The sequence below is a fragment of the Lepidochelys olivacea genome (genome assembly GCF_965140295.1).
Source record: "Lepidochelys olivacea isolate rLepOli2 genome assembly, chromosome: 15".
NCBI lineage: Eukaryota > Metazoa > Chordata > Testudines > Cheloniidae > Lepidochelys > Lepidochelys olivacea.
In genome coordinates, this window is record NC_140425.1 from 2,824,882 (window position 1) to 2,842,625 (window position 17,744).

A 17,744-nucleotide genomic window follows, 5' to 3' on the forward strand; every position below is an offset into this window, starting at 1 on the left:
ATCTGTGATTGCGTGACCAGAGAGATTGAAGTGTTCTCTGACTGGTTTATGAATGTTATAATTCTTGACATCTGATTTGTGTCCATTTATTCTTTTACGTAGAGACTGTCCAGTTTGACCAATGTACATGGCAGAGGGGCATTGCTGGCACATGATGGCATATATCACATTGGTGGATGTGCAGGTGAACGAGCCTCTGATAGTGTGGCTGATGTTATTAGGCCCTGTGATGGTGTCCCCTGAATAGATATGTGGGCACAATTGGCAACGGGCTTTGTTGCAAGGATAAGTTCCTGGGTTAGTGGTTCTGTTGTGTGGTACGTGGTTGTTGGTGAGTATTTGCTTCAGGTTGCGGGGCTGTCTGTAGGCAAGGACTGGCCTGTCTCCCAAGATTTGTGAGAGTGTTGGGTCATCCTTTAGGATAGGTTGTAGATCCTTAATAATGCGTTGGAGGGGTTTTAGTTGGGGGCTGAAGGTGACGGCTAGTGGCGTTCTGTTATTTTCTTTGTTAGGCCTGTCCTGTAGTAGGTAACTTCTGGGAACTCTTCTGGCTCTATCAATCTGTTTCTTTACTTCTGCAGGTGGGTATTGTAGTTGTAAGAAAGCTTGACAGAGATCTTGTAGGTGTTTGTCTCTGTCTGAGGGGTTGGAGCAAATGCGGTTGTATCGCAGAGCTTGGCTGTAGACGATGGATCGTGTGGTGTGGTCAGGGTGAAAGCTGGAGGCATGCAGGTAGGAATAGCGGTCAGTAGGTTTCCGGTATAGGGTGGTGTTTATGTGACCATTGTTTATTAGCACTGTAGTGTCCAGGAAGTGGATCTCTTGTGTGGACTGGACCAGGCTGAGGTTGGTGGTGGGATGGAAATTGTTGAAATCATGGTGGAATTCCTCAAGGGCTTCTTTTCCATGGGTCCAGATGATGAAGATGTCATCAATGTAGCGCAAGTAGAGTAGGGGCTTTAGGGGACGAGAGCTGAGGAAGCGTTGTTCTAAATCAGCCATAAAAATGTTGGCATACTGTGGGGCCATGCGGGTACCCATAGCAGTGCCGCTGATCTGAAGGTATACATTGTCCCCAAATGTGAAGTAGTTATGGGTAAGGACAAAGTTACAAAGTTCAGCTACCAGGTTAGCCGTGACATTATCGGGGATAGTGTTCTTGACAGCTTGTAGTCCATCTTTGTGTGGAATGTTGGTGTAGAGGGCTTCTACATCCATAGTGGCCAGGATGGTGTTATCAGGAAGATCACTGATGGATTGAAGTTTCCTCAGGAAGTCAGTGGTGTCTCAAAGGTAGCTGGGAGTGCTGGTAGCGTAGGGCCTGAGGAGGGAGTCTACATAGCCAGACAATCCTGCTGTCAGGGTGCCAATGCCTGAGATGATGGGGCGCCCAGGATTTCCAGGTTTATGGATCTTGGGTAGTAGATAGAATATCCCAGGTCGGGGTTCCAGGGGTGTGTCTGTGAGGATTTGATCTTGTGCTTTTTCAGGAAGTTTCTTGAGCAAATGCTGTAGTTGCTTTTGGTAACTCTCAGTGGGATCAGAGGGTAATGGCTTGTAGAAACTCGTGTTGGAGAGCTGCTGAGCAGCCTCTTGTTCATATTCCGACCTATTCATGATGACAACAGCACCTCCTTTATCAGCCTTTTTGATTATGATGTCAGAGTTGTTTCTGAGGCTGTGGATGGCATTGCGTTCCGCATGGCTGAGGTTATGGGGCAAGTGATGCTGCTTTTCCACAATTTCAGCCCGTGCACGTCGGCGGAAGCACTCTATGTAGAAGTCCAGTCTGCTGTTTCGACCTTCCGGAGGAGTCCACCTAGAATCCCTCTTTCTGTAGTGTTGGTAGGGAGAACTCTGTGGATTAGTATGCTGTTCAGAGGTATTTTGGAAATATTCCTTGAGTCGGAGACGTCGAAAATAGGATTCTAGGTCACCACAGAACATGATACAGTTCTGATGATACAGAACAGCCGTGTTTGATGATACAGAACTGTATCATGTTCTGTGGTGACCTAGAATCCTATTTTCGACGTCTCCGACTCAAGGAATATTTCCAAAATACCTCTGAACAGCATACTAAGACAGAGACAAACACCTACAAGATCTCTGTCAAGCTTTCTTACAACTACAATACCCACCTGCAGAAGTAAAGAAACAGATTGATAGAGCCAGAAGAGTTCCCAGAAGTTACCTACTACAGGACAGGCCTAACAAAGAAAATAACAGAACGCCACTAGCCGTCACCTTCAGCCCCCAACTAAAACCCCTCCAACGCATTATTAAGGATCTACAACCTATCCTAAAGGATGACCCAACACTCTCACAAATCTTGGGAGACAGGCCAGTCCTTGCCTACAGACAGCCCCGCAACCTGAAGCAAATACTCACCAACAACCACATACCACACAACAGAACCACTGACCCAGGAACTTATCCTTGCAACAAAGCCCGTTGCCAATTGTGCCCACATATCTATTCAGGGGACACCATCACAGGGCCTAATAACATCAGCCACACTATCAGAGGCTCGTTCACCTGCACATCCACCAATGTGATATATGCCATCATGTGCCAGCAATGCCCCTCTGCCATGTACATTGGTCAAACTGGACAGTCTCTACGTAAAAGAATAAATGGACACAAATCAGATGTCAAGAATTATAACATTCATAAACCAGTCGGAGAACACTTCAATCTCTCTGGTCACGCAATCACAGACATGAAGGTCGCTATCTTAAAACAAAAAAACTTCAAATCCAGACTCCAGCGAGAAACTGCTGAATTGGAATTCATTTGCAAATTGGATACTATTAATTTAGGCTTAAATAGAGACTGGGAGTGGCTAAGTCATTATGCAAGGTAGCCTGTTTCCTCTTGTTTTTTCCTACCCCCCCCCCCCAGATGTTCTGGTTTAACTTGGATTTAAACTTGAAGAGTGGTCAGTTTGGATGAGCTATTACTAGCAGGAGAGTGAGTTTGTGTGTGTATGGGGGTGGGGGGGATGTGAGAAAACCTGGATTTGTGCAGGAAATAGCCCAACTTGATTGTCATGCACATTGTGTAAAGAGTTGTCGCTTTGGATGGGCTATCACCAGCAGGAGAGTGAATTTGTGTGGGGGGTGGAGGGTGAGAAAACCTGGATTTGTGCTGGAAATGGCCCACCTGATGATCACTTTAGATAAGCTATTACCAGCAGGACAGTGGGGTGGGAGGAGGTATTGTTTCATATTCTCTGTGTATATATAAAGCCTGCTGCAGTTTCCACGATATGCATCTGAGGAAGTGAGCTGTAGCTCACGAAAGCTTATGCTCTAATAAATTGGTTAGTCTCTAAGGTGCCACAAGTACTCCTTTTCAATGGGTAGAGTGACTCCTCTGTTTTTTCAATCACCAACGTTGTGGTTCCAAGCACCACCTTCACAATTCCTCGCCAACACCTTTGCATGCAGACTAAAGTTCATCACACTGCATAAGGTATGTGTCTGATGCTATGAATAGAACATGATGTCACACTAAGGATGTCAGAGCATGATTCAGTAGGACAAAATGAGTTAACAACAAGAAGGCTCCTGTTTTCACACTGATGATGGAATAAACAACAATCAGAAGGAAACTGGAGGCTGTACTTCAGAGAAAGATGTGGTTAAAGTTTGATAAAGATAAACCTGGGCAGAGATCTTCATCTTTGAGAGACAAACTGTTGGCAAATGTTTCAGACAGGGACACTTTAGCTGCTGAAAGGCAAAGCTCTCTTGGTAGCACATTCTTATCTCTGAGTTAGAGAGTCATGGGTTCAAATTCCCACACTTTGAATGAGATGTTAAGCTGAGGTCTCCACTTGATGTGTGGGTGAAAGATGGACATCCCATGGTCCATTATGATCAGAATATGCTCGTGGAGCACTTCTTGTATCACTCAAACTAACTCACTGTGTAAGGGCTTGGTCCTGCACCATTCAAGTCAATGGGAGTTGTTTGGAGACTGATTGTTCAGTGGCTGGCACTCGTTTACCAACCGCGTTCGTCCCATGGTATCTGAGACATTGAACAGGAAAATATTAGTTTCTTAGACATTCTGGTGAGTGAATATTGATTTTTCAATGGAGACCAGTGTAGATCCCTAAGTATGAAATGTGATGTATAACATCAAATTCTAGGCTCCTGATCAATGTTCAAATAAATGGGCTTTGTAAAGAAGTTTTCTGCAGTGCTTTGACAAACCTGTTACCTAAGAGACAAAGAACCAGCAGAGCCTGTGGCCCATACACTCCCTCTTGGAGTGGGGATGGGAGATCCAATTTTGGCCAGTAGATCCAAATAATCCCCAAACATCACTTGTGGTGGTGCATACATTCTTTGAGGAATGTTGCTCCACAATGCCCAGAGGGAATGAAACCAGGTTAGGCTAACGATCCACCCAGTGTGGTATCCTTTCTCCACAATGGCCAATACTGGATGCTCCAGAGAAATGTGCAAAAACTCTTGTAGAAGACAGTTATGGAATAAACTGCCAATGCGAAGTTTCTTTCATTGTTGTGTGCAGTGTTGTTATAGCCATGTCTTTCCCAGACCTGAAGAAGAGGTCTGTTTAGCTCGAACCCTTGTCTCTTTCACTAACAGAAGTTGTCCAATAAAAGATGTTACCTTACCCACTTTGTCTTTGTAAACCCCATCAGTCAGGGTTTATGCCCTGGGCCATGAGAGTTTATATCCTTTACAAACTTCTATCCTATTTAATAAAATTGTTGATATTCTTAATCATATTTATGTTTCATTCTTCTTTAAAAACAATCCTACTAAGCTCCCAGACAAAATAAAAGGACTCGGTAGTGAATTCCAGTTCTCCAGAAGTTTCTTAATGCTAACCACAAGCAAGCCAGAGTGATGCTCACCTGCTGAGAAGCCTTAGTGCAGAGCAGGCTGTCTGCCCCCCTCACTCCCATGTCTTCTTTTTTACCTAAAACGTAAACATTATAATGTCAGACGTGTCAACTTTAAAGACATTGTCCAGCAGCGTGACTGGATTTGATAGATCAAAATCTCATGGTGGCTTTGAAGTTGCACTTTGTTTTCAGACGGTGCTAACATTTCATTCTCAGAAACAAACACACTGTGGTATATTCTCATCTCAATAAGAAAAGGAGTACTTGTGACACCTTAGAGACTAACAAATTTATTAGAGCATAAGCTTTCATAGGCTACAGTCCACTTCATCGGATGCATAGAATGGAACATATAGTAAGAAGATATATATATATATACATACAGAGAAGGTGGAAGTTGCCATACAAACCGTAAGAGGCTAATTAATTAAGATGAGCTATTATGAGCAGGAGAAAAAAACTTTTGTCGTGATAATCAAGATGGCCCATTTCAGACAGTTGACAAGAAAGTGTAAGGATACTTAACATGGGGAAATAGATTCAATTTGTGTAATGACCCAGCCACTCCCAGTCTCTATTCAAACCCGAGTTAATGGTATCTAGTTTGCATATTAATTCAAGCTCAGCAGTTTCTCGTTGGAGTCTATTTTTGAAGCTTTTCTGTTGCAAAATTGCCACTCAAGTCTTTTACTGTGTTGCCAGAGAGGCTGAAGTGTTCTCCTATTGGTTTTTGAATGTTATGATTCCTGATGTCAGATTTGTGTCCATTTATTCTTTTGCATAGAGACTGTCCGGTTTGGCCAATGTACATGGCAGAGAGGCATTGCTGGCACATGATGGCATATATCACATTGGTAGATGTGCAGGTGAACGGGCCCCTGATGGTGTGGCTAATGTGATTAGATCCTATGATGGTGTCACTTGACTAGATATATGTCCACAGAGTTGGCATCGGGCTTTGTTGCAAGGATAGATTCCTGGGTTAGTGTTTTTGTTGTGTGGTTGCTGGTGAGTATTTGCTTCAGGTTGGGGGGCTGTCCATAAGTGAGGACTGGTCTGCCTCCCAAGATCTGTGAGAGTGAGGGATCATTTTTTAGGATAGGTTGTAGATCTTTGATGATGAGCTGGAGAAGTTTTAGTTGGGGGCTGAAGGTGATGGCTAGTGGCGTTCTGTTATTTTCTTTGTTGGGCCTGTCCTGTAGTAGGTGACTTCTGGGTACTCTTCTGGCTCTGTCAATCTGTTTCTTCACTTCAGCAGCTGGGTATTGTAGTTGTAAGAACGCTTCATAGAGATCTTGTAGGTGTTTGTCTCTGTCTGAGGGATTGGAGCAAATGTGGTTGTATCTTAGAGCTTGGCTGTAGACAATGAATCGTGTGGTGTGTCCTGGATGGAAGCTGGAGGCATGTAGGTAAGTATAGCGGTCAGTAGGTTTCCGGTATAGGGTGGTGTTTTTGTGACTATCGTTTAGCACAGTAGTGTTCAGAAAATGGACACTCTGACAACAGTACATCAGAGAGTACACTACAGAGCTTTTAATGTGTGGTAGCAGGGTCCACATGGCCAGTTAGATTTACACCCCATCTTGCCATTCCCTAAGTCTCCATATAGACAAGCACTAAGAAATAAAACCTTACCCACAAGAACTACTCAGACTGAAGACAGGGTCGATAAAAATAAATGATTTTAAAAAATAAATAAATAAAATTGGATTTTTATTTAAATTGGATTTTTTTGATAAAATGCTTTTTGAGGAAAAAACCTATTAAAGATAGTTTTAACTAAGATACATTATAGCTCAAAGAGATCTCATCATAGAATAGGGATTATAAATTCTAATTCTATAATATGAGACAATATATTCATGTAATGTTTAAGAAAAGTTTTGTAAATGAGTTCCAATCGTTCATGGATTACGTACTCAATCTTACGGAGTGCTAGGGGCTTCTGTGTAGATTATTTAGGTTAATCTTTCTATCTACCCAATGGAACTCAGTGCTCAGTCTAGAGGCTTCTGTGTAGATTATTTAGGTAAATCTTTCTATCTACCCAATGGAACTCAGTGCTCAGTCTAGAAGATACCATCAGAGATGCTTAGTTTTTCAGTTCTCAAACGGTGGATTTGTGTCTCCAGAGATAACATGCTTGTTAACAGCAAAAATGTTTTAAAATAAATTAATAATATATAGAGGTGAGAAATAACAGACCTCAACCCTATTATCCCACTGCAAATTTGTGTACAGAGAGTCAATCCGTTACCTCTCTCTAAAAGTGCAAAGTTTCAAAAAGTTCAATGAATAGAAGATTGTTGAGGGCAGAATAGATCTGGAGAAGGAGAAGTCTGGAGATAAATGTGAGAAGGGAGGGACAGGCAGTAGAAACAAAAGTGAAACTATTTGAGCAGCATGTTCCAGAAGTCTTGAGGTCTTTCTGAGTGTAGCCTTCATTGATTTGAGATCTATCATACTATTCTCTCACTAGAAGGGAAAACCTATAATGGCAGCAGGAACCATAAAAGAGACCCAGTTTGGGAATATTTTAATGAAGTTCCTCTACCTGTGGGTAAGACAGGCATGCATGCAAAATGCAAACAGTGCAACAAAGAAATTCAAGGCCAGGTTGCCGGAATGAAACAATATAATGAGAAGTGTTCCTTCTCAAGAGGAAGCTGCATTGAAGACGATGAAAGGAACATGCAGGATCTTCAGGTTGGTAAACTTTTTTATTTCATACTTCTTTCTTAAGGACTGCCTTCCTTCCTTCTGGACTATTCTTGAATTCTCATGTTTGAGCAAAAAATATAGTTGTTACTCTATGGTACTATCATTTTAGATATAGTTGTGATCAAAAATAAATAGCTGAAATAGGCAGATCTTCCTTTTACAATTTCACCTTTAAAGTAGTACTGAGTGTCAGTGAATGCAATGAGTAATACTAAATGAGCAGTATGGTCATAATAATTAAATAACTGCATTGACTTATTTTGTTTAGGAGAATCCATCCTCAACATACACGATTCTGAAGACTATCCACCTTCAAGATAACCATCATTTTCTATAGTTTCAGAGTTATCTGCCAATGATCGTGTTTCAGTCACATCATGTATGTCACATAGCCACAGTATATCACCTGTAGCAAAAAGAAAAAAAAATCTCCATCATCCAGAAACAACCATAGATAAGTTTGTGATAAGAACCAGCAGATTACAAAAAGAGGTAATTGATGAAAAAAATGCCCAGTTTGTTTATACAACAAACTCTCCTTTCCCTATGATTGAGAACCCACACTTCATTAACATGGTTCAATCATTAAGACCAGGATACAGTCCATTCAACAGAGCAGATGTTGCAGGCAAATTTCTGGATAAAGTGTATGAAAGAGAAATTGAGCAGTGTGCAAAAGGTCTGGAGGGTAAAATTGTTAACCTGAGTCGTGATGGGTGGAGTAATGTCCACAATGATCCTGTTGTATGTGCTTGTGTGACAACAGAAGAAGGGAATGTCTTCCTTACAGAAACAATTGATACATCAGGAAATGCACACACAGCAGAATACTTACAAGAAGTAGCAGTAAAAGCTATAACAAACTGTGAAAAAAAAATTCAAATGTCTAGTATGCATCTTGGTCACAGACAATGCTGCAAATGTATCCAAGATGAGAAGAAATTATTTAGAAGAGAGTCCCAAGCTCATAACATAGGTTGCAGTGCTTATTTGATGCACCTCCTAGCCAAAGACTTTTGCAAAATACTTCAGTAACAACCACTTTGCAGCAGCTGCTCTGCAAAAAGCGGGAGGAACCAAGATAACTCCCCCACAGAATGTGCGATGGAACTCAGCAGTGGACTGTTCTGAGCACTAGATCAAGAACTGGCCTAATCTGATGACAGTTTGTGAACAAAATCGTGAAAAAAATAGATGGCCCTGTCACAGCCAAAGTTCCCAACATTGGGCTTCAGAGAAATGTTGAACACGTGCTGAGTACCCTGAAGCCTATTTCTGTAGCCTAGCACAAAATGCAGGGAAATCGCTGTTTTATTGATGACACTGCTGAAATTTGGAAGGAACTGAGTGAGATCTTAAAAAGAGAAATATGCAATGACAGAGTTAAATTACAAGCATTAAAAAAACGACAAGCACTATCTCTAGCTCATTTTCTTGCAGATGTAAACAGAGTCAGAATGAGCTCTACCCTGACATCTGGTGGTGAGCTGTGGAAAAGGACTTCAGGGTCTGATCTCGTTTGCATGGGCACACCCACCCTGCCTACATGATGGACTGCTTGCCCAAATGGTCACTTTGGCTGCTGTGGGATCCCCAGTCTCTTTGTTTTTGGGGCAGGAGTAATAAAGTGTTGTTATCCTGGTTATGTGACACAAGGACAGTAGAACTGTACTTGGCATTTTATGATGGCGGGACTTGCCCTCAACTAAGTAGCACTTGCTAGGCGAGGGACATGGGTTCCAAAACCCAGTGAATTGAGAGAGGCTGGGGATAGGTATGTGTACCTGGTAGTGTGGCTCCCCAAACACTACTTTGACCCCTCCTCTCTCCACTGTGTAATGACAGAGCTAATTTTGGCTCCATTAGGAGTCTTGTGACATGCTGCAGAGCTGACATTATTGGTATCTAGGTCTAAGCATTAGCTAGTGGCGCACCAGCACTGAGGCTTCCCTACTACCAGCTAAAAATCACTGAGAGCTGAAATTGCTGAGAGCTGTGTTAAGTAGGGGGAGGGGTCTGAAGCCAAGTTGGTGAGAGGACAGCAGGACGGCTAGCACTGAGAGCAGAGTGGAGCAGATAGCAGGGCAGTGGCGGAGAGGCGCAGCTGGCGGTGAAGAGTGCAGCAGAACCCATGGAGAGGAGTGGCATTTGGCTGTTTACCCCGAGCAGTGGAGCATATAAGATGCCCCCCATACCTTCCTCCACTTCCACCCACGCTGGGAGGTAAACTCTGCATATGAACTTCTGAACTCGGGGGGGCCGCACTAACCAAGGACAGAAACTGGGAGTGGAGGGGTGACAATTGGGTTGTTGGACTTAAGATCCTGAGGGGAAAAGGACACTACCAAACTTACTTGGGGATGGCACTTTTGCTCATGGTTGGTGTTATGAATCTTGTTTGTGGTGTTTCCCCAACATAATGCCGCATTGTTTCCCTCCTTTATTAAAAGGCTTTTGCTAAACTCAGACTCCGTGCTTGCAAGAGGGGAAGTACTGCCTCTTAGAGGCACCCAGGGGGGTGGTATGTAATTGTCCCAGGTCACTGGGTGGGGGCTCGAGCCAGTTTTGCATTGTGTTATAGAAATGGAACCCCTAGATACTGAACCCGGCCCTTGTTGCTGTCAACTCTGACCGGCAGAAGGGTTATACAAATTTTCTTAATACTTGGTACCAGAGTCAAACTTTAACTGCTGAAGAAGAGGAGTTGCTATGACATGGACATCCAGCAATCATCCCTCCATAATGCCAACTATAATAAACTTCAGAGCTAAGGGTGATGATGTTGGAAAGAAAGTCACACCAGTGAACTGGTGGAAATCACTTAAGCACTTGGATTCAGAGACCGTTGAAGTGATAATCTCACTTTTAACAGCAGGAGCTTCTTCTGCCAGTGTAGAAAGAATATTTTCTTCCTTTCAACTAATTCATTCCAAATTGAGAAATCATTTGAGACCTGAAAAAGCAGGAAAGGTTGTTTTTCTTTTCCAGATTATGAACAAACAGGAAAATGAAGGTAAAGATGACTGAGTTAGCAGCAGAAGCCAATATTTAAAAAAAAGGAGTACTTGTGGCACCTTAGAGACTAACCAATTTATTTGAGCATAAGCTTTCGTGAGCTACAGCTCACTTCATCGGATGCATTCAGTGGAAAATACAGTGAGGACATTTATATACATACAGAACATAAAAAAATGGGTGTTATCATACACACTGTAAGGAGAGTGATCAGTTAACCCACACACCACACAACAGAACCACTAACCCAGGAACCTATCCTTGCAACAAAGCCCGTTGCCAACTGTGTCCACATATATATTCAGGGGACACCATCATAGGGCCTAATCACATCAGCCACATTATCATGCCATGTACATTGCCATGTACAGTGCCATGTACATTGGTCAGACTGGACAGTCTCTACCTAAAAGAATAAATGGACACAAATCAGATGTCAAGAATTATAACATTCATAAACCAGTCGGAGAACACTTCAATCTCTCTGGTCACTCGATTACAGACCTAAAAGCGGCAATTCCTCAACAAAAAGACTTCAAAAACAGACTCCAATGAGAGACTGCTGAATTGGAATTAATTTGCAAACTGGATACAATTAACTCAGGCTTGAATAGAGAATGGGAGTGGATGGGTCATTACACAAAGTAAAACTATTTCCCCATGTTTATTTCCCATCCCCCACCCCCACCCCCACCCCCCACTGTTCCTCAGACGTTCCTGTTAACTGCTGGAAATGGCCCACCTTGCTTATCACAACAAAAGGTTTTCTCCCCCCCGCCCCCCGCTCTCCTGCTGGTAATAGCTCATCTTAAGTGATCACTGTCCTTACAGTGTGTATGGTAACACCCATTGTTTCATGTTCTCTATGTATATAAATCTCCTCACTGTATTTTCCACTGAATGCATCCAATGAAGTGAGCTGTAGCTCACGAAAGCTTATGCTCAAATAAATTGGTTAGTCTCTAAGGTGCCACAAGTACTCCTTTTCTTTTTCTGAATACAGACTAACACGGCTGCTACTCTGAAACCAATATTTTAAGTTTCTCATGTTGACCTGGCTGACATAGTCTATTTAATTTTTGGTTTTTGTTTTTAAATATTTCATTTATCTATTTTAGTTAAAAACAACTTTAACAAAAACAAACCTGATTTTAAAAACTTGAATGTTTAACTAAATTCACAAAAAGAAAAGGAGTGAGCTGTAGCTCACGAAAGCTTATGCTCAAATAAATTTGTTAGTCTCTAAGGTGGATACAGACTAACACGGCTGCTACTCTGAAACCTAACTAAATTCAAAAATTCATATGCTTGTTTTGTTAAAATATTATATGTTTGCTATTGAAGAAAAAAATCCAGAATACATAATGTTGTTGTTTTAGTTAAATAAAACAATTTAAATATCTGTTTGGTGATGTTCTCCTCCTAATACAGCACGGCAAGAAAATCCTTCAAATATTAATGATTAACCTGTTGAATTGGAGATAGTCCACCTCCCAATGACTTCATAAATATCTCCTTCAATTACCTTTGGTAAATAAAATAACCAAACAATCATTCATTTTCTGATATAGCTGTAAAACTAATCTGAAAAGTTTTCAAAATAAATCACTGTTTAAAAATGTATAGTGTGTACCTTCTAAAAACGAAACCTACATCTATTTCTGAGTTGTAAAGAATACATATTAAGGTTATAACAACCAACAAGAATGCACTTTTATGTAGAAATCCATGAGTAAATCAAGTCTTCCTGACTAGTGATGTAAATCAATTTGATTTAAATCAAATCCACCCTGATTGAAGATCACTCATTCTGAACTTAAATGCTTTCAGTGCTTTCCCAATCCCACTTGCCCATCCTCAACTACATGCCCTGCGTGGAAATGTAACAAAGGGAAGATTTTCAAAAGAGGTCAGGGCCAGGTTTTTAAGAGGTCAGCACCAAAAGCTGGGGCCAGATTTTCAAAATTGCTCAGCTGCCAGCAGATTCCATCGTGACATTCAGAGGCAGATTTTCAGATCAACGTGCACTGAACTGTGACAGATTTGAGACCTGGGAAGTGTACGGAGTTCAACCAGTGATGCTGGAATGTGCCAGATGGGCATGGACTTTTGGGACAATAAGCTGTTTGAGTTCCCTGGGAATCCTTGGGGAATGGTTAGTGCAAATTCCACAACTGCATTTATGTAAAAACTCAGCCTTTTGAAGCTATGCCCTGAGGAGAAAGCCATTGACTGGTGACTACCTGTTCCTAGAGATCAAAGGCCTGACCTGTACAAATAAGCTGCTGAACTGTCCAGGTGGGTCTGGTTCCTGATCTAAAAACTGACAAACATGTAACCAAAGGGGTAAACTCAGCGTAGGATTTGAAAGACTGACACATACCAGAGCCCTGTGTTGGAGCTGGGGGTGACCTCTGATAAGCTTTTAGAATGCATGTAGGTTCTTAAATTGTTTTTTTATGTTTTCTCTGTAATGCTTTTTGCCCTAAGAATAAATGCAGTTTGTTTTGTGAAGGCTGGTTGGTGACTGGTGAGCACTGTTATGGTCCCTAAAGAACGAGTAAACCACAGGTGCTGGACCCCAGTCAGACCTGCAAAAAACCACAGTGAGGTGCAACAGGACTGCAAGCCCAAACCCCCATCTGAAGGGAGAGAGTGGCAGGTCTCTTCCCCAAGGAGAGGTAATGACTGTGTGCCCTCGAAAAAGACCAGGGGTGGCTAGGTGGGTGGGGGACAAAGGTGCAGTTAACCCAGAAAACTGTGACACCATACATATTTTGATTTGACATGAGGCTTCATAACTTTGAAAAGGTAATTATTTGTACACATTGGCCTCTCTCTTGTTTTAGGTCTTTGGAACCAGAACAACTTTACCAGAATAAAGTCACTTTTATTTCAGAATCCAGTAATCATACAGGGAGTTATTCCAGAATAGCTACAGGGGAATAACTATTAGCTATGTTGGCCAATAGCCCTGTGTAGACAAGCCCTTGTATTTGGACTGCAGACACTCTGGGGCAGGGACTGTCGCTTCTTAGGTGTTTACACAGTAACTAGCACAGTGGGTCCCTGCTCTATGTTTGAGGCTTCTAAATGCTATGTGGCAAATTGCTGGCACGATTATGATGGGTCCCACGCTTCTTGTTCTTGTGGAGGGGGGTTCAGGGCGCAGTTTCCTGCCCCTGAACTAGGGTATCTACTGTTGTAACCCAGAGAAGGGTAGTGGAAAGAGAGGGACCCGGGCCCGCCCTCTACTCCAGGTCCCAGCCCAGGGGCACTAGGGATAGTGGCAAACCACTTGAATTAGTGCTTCCTTCCCCTGGGCTAATTCCCTCTCCTGCTCTTCAGCTTGTGGGGTTCCTGCCCTCTCTCTGCACAAGCCGGGTGTCTCTTTACCTAGGGTCTTGGTCTTCTAGCCAGCCACAGCACTTCTCCAAACTCTCCTCTACTTCAACTCCTCCATACTGCACTCTGCTCCAACTCCTTCCCCTGGCTGATTGAAGCAGGGGGTTTTTATCAGATGACTGGCTTCAGGTGCTTTAATTGGCTTCAGGTGCTTTTAATTAAGCTATAGAAACCTTTCTTCCCTCTACAGGGAATAAGGCTTCTCCTCATCCTGGGACTTACATATCTCTCCTATATCACTCTCCTGCTGCCTTCTGGCCATGCTGAATCACAGCTACCAGAATAAATATAATAACAATAATGTTTGTGACACGGTTAGGTCTGAGCTGTACAAGACACTAATGTGGAGAGAGAGACTCTCCCAGAAGATCTCATGATCTAGAAGACAGACTTTGGAGAAGTAAGGACATGCTGGGAAATACAAAGAAGAGAACACTTTTTAAAAACACCACCACCACCTAGCCTTTATATTGTACTTTTCATCTGTAGATCTAAAAGCACTTAACAAAAGAAGTGATCATCATTATCCCCATTTCAGAAATGAGAGAGCCAAGGCACAGGGAGGTGAAATGACTTGCCCAAGATCACCCAGCAATCCAATGGCAGAGCTGGGCATCGAAGAGCAAGTCTCCTGAATCCCAGTTGAGTGCTCTAGCCACAGTAATGAGATGGAGAAGAAAATTATGTTATTTACCCAAGGAATTAAGGTTTTTCAAATTCTAAAGAAACAGGAGGTCAGTGGAAGAAGTAGAGACTAATGAGAACCAGGCCAAAATCTATTCTCAGTTATGCACATGTAATCCCACTGGCACTGGGCTCAAGAGAGGTAATTTAATGCCAGAAAAGGTACATGAGACAATTCTGATATGATAGCATTTTAATGTCCACTTTGCACTGATGGAAACGATGCCACAAGGTTCAGCGTAACGGAGACTGAGATCCCATGGATTTTAAAAAAAGATTTTTCAGTCTGTTTACGGAAGGGGGTGAAGACAATCCAGAAAAGCTAGATTACTCGGCTAAAAACAATTAGCTCCCTGAATTGATCTCCTTCACAGATTCTCATGCTCAGATTGTGCACTAAGAACAAAAACCTGGTACAACTTACAAATCAACGTCAGGTCACTGTACTACTTGGAAAATTTTAAAACACTAGTCCACACCTAGACCCAATGGACAAGAAGAACCAGGATGGGTCTATGGAGAAGTCACATTCAGAGACCATAAATTACAGCTATGTAACCCAGTTCCCCATCAAGAAAAGGAGTACTTGTGGCACCTTAGAGACTAACCAATTTATTTGAGCATGAGCTTTCGTGAGCTACAGCTCACTTCATCGGATGCATACCATGGAAACTGCAGCAGACTTTATATATACACAGAGAATATGAAACAATGTATATATAAAGTCTGCTGCAGTTTCCATGGTATGCATGTATATATAAAGTCTGCTGCAGTTTCCACGGTATGCATCCGATGAAGTGAGCTGTAGCTCACGAAAGCTCATGCTCAAATAAATTGGTTAGTCTCTAAGGTGCCACAAGTACTCCTTTTATTTTTGCGAATACAGACTAACATGGCTGTTACTCTGAAATCAGTTCCCCATCATTCTGCCTTCCTTCCTACACTGCCAGCATGCAATCCTAGGAGTTGTACCAGTGATTTCAATGAGGCCATGATTTCACCCCCAGTGTTCAAGACTAGAGACATTATTACAACGTCCAAACCAAGAGTTTTAGCACCAGCAGCCGTTGTACAGGTTTTCACCCATAGATTGTAAAGCTCTTTACAAGGGTGGGTTAGTGTCTTTAGCCTCGTTTTGCAGATGGGGAAAATGAGACACAGAGAGAGGATGTGACTTGCCCAGTGAGTCAGTGCAATGTTGGGAAAAAAACGTTAGGTCTACTCACGTCTAGCACCCTGCTCATGGCACTACAGCACTGCTGCCATACCTCAGAATACTGCTAAGCAAGAACAAGTTAAAGCTGGAATTCTTAGAAAACATCTCTCTTTTCAGGGGAGACTATAAAGGCAGAGCCCACTCCCCACAGTAACTGCTGGTGACTTGGAGCCATTTCCTTACCTTGGTACTACCCTCTTCTTCTTCGTCACAATCCAGCCCTTGATGGGAGATCTCAGTAGGGCCGGTCTCCTGGATCAGGCTGCTTCCCAATGTCCTCATCCTCTTGCTCTCAGTTGTCACTCTTACTTTCAGGATATGAAACCCAGTGGATATGGACCCAACTTTCAGGTTGACAGGATCTCCATCAAACAACAGGTTATCTGGGCTGCTGTCTTCCTTAAAGCCAGGGGGCTGGTAATCATCAGGAGTTACTGTGCAGGAAAGAGGGTCCTCGGTTGATAGAGAGACTAAATTCTAAGCCACTTTAATCTGCAATAATGGACAAATCCAGAACCTAGCCCAAGTAATTAGGCACGGCTCTGGATAGATTCAATTGGGGTGTGAAGTGCAAAGGAAACATCGTCCCCAGGACATCAAAGCTTCTGCAGCCCAATGGTGAGAGAAGCCTCCACAAGTCTTTCTGCAGCCCCCTGTTGCCCAGATATACGTGGGTAACCCCACTATCTTCATATTCTCCCCTCATTTATATCATCTAACCCAGCTGAAGGCAGTGAGGTTGAAGAGGTGCAACTGGGCAGCATTTGCTCTACAGAATCTTTATTAATAGTGAAGATACACAAGAAAGAAAGAGACCAGTTTAACGTCAGATCGAAGTTTGTGGGGCTGGCACCTAGGAGGAAAAAATATCTTTTTATGTGTAAACTTGCAGTGGCTTGGTGGTCTAGTGGAAACCTCCTGCTTTGTATGTAAATTCAAATCCTGGCTAATCTCTTACAGAAGTAATAAAAATTCTGTCCTACGATCTATTATGCAAGATGTCAGACTAGATTATCATAACAGTCCTTTCTGGCTTCAAAGTCTATTAACAGAGCACATTTGATCCAGAGTCACTCAGAGATAATAAACTTGGGCCTCTGTGTTGCCATTTATACACTCACTTTCTGGAGAAATACCAACCTAGCCAAGTATGTTTGCGCCTCATACTGAGGTAAAGGGAAAGGATGTGTCCCTTTTCCATTGCCCAGCTGTATTTCTTACACAGTTTGTGACTATTTCCTTAAAAAGCAGGTGCCACATCTTTATGCACTGAATGGCACTATTCTATTTTGCATGCTGTCTCAACACAACAGCTTTCTGGGTCCAGATTTCACCTTTCTAGTCTTTGTTCCCTTTTACGGTGGCATGCGTTGCTCATGGGAGCTAACAGGAGGGGAAATCAGCTCGACGGGGCAGACTGTTCTCCACTTACCATCACTGTAGTAAAAGAGTTTCATGGTGAGGGTAATGTCATTGGGAAGGGGCCCGAGGTTCTGCATTAAGAGGTACAGCTTACGGATCAGCAGGATGCTACCTTTCTTAATCTCTTCACTGCTCACCCCCTTTGCAAAGCTCATTTTGGTGCTGTAGCCAAAACAAAAGAGCAACTGAATCATTAATGTCCAAACCCCAATTAAAAATATTCAGCTCCCACTGGTTTGTCTTGCACTACAGTAACAGAGCTTCAGTGCTTTCATGTAGGCCTAACATGAATAGGGAAGTGACGCAGACTTTCAACAGTGGGAGATGGCATGAAGGAACACAATAGTCCAGGGTTAAGAATCGTGTAATTGACAAGTGAACAGATATTGTAACTGG

At 42.6% G+C, this 17,744-nt stretch overlaps 1 protein-coding gene across 6 annotated transcripts in view; it reads right to left on the bottom strand.

Annotated features, from left to right (window-relative positions):
* HORMAD2 (HORMA domain containing 2) overlaps positions 1–17,744 on the bottom strand; it is a 67,002-nt gene that overhangs the window by 14,716 nt on the left and 34,542 nt on the right. For 5 of the 6 annotated variants that reach the window (XM_084648941.1, XM_084648940.1, XM_084648938.1 and 2 more), the window contains 2 exons: positions 17,359–17,510; positions 16,110–16,360 (listed from right to left, as the gene is read on the bottom strand). In XM_084648941.1, coding sequence (XP_084505067.1) covers positions 16,110–16,360; positions 17,359–17,510 — 403 coding nt within the window. Of the gene's footprint in view, positions 1–4,894; positions 4,960–16,109; positions 16,361–17,358; positions 17,511–17,744 lie in introns of all 6 variants that reach the window. The other variant, XM_084648939.1, reaches the window with a different exon arrangement.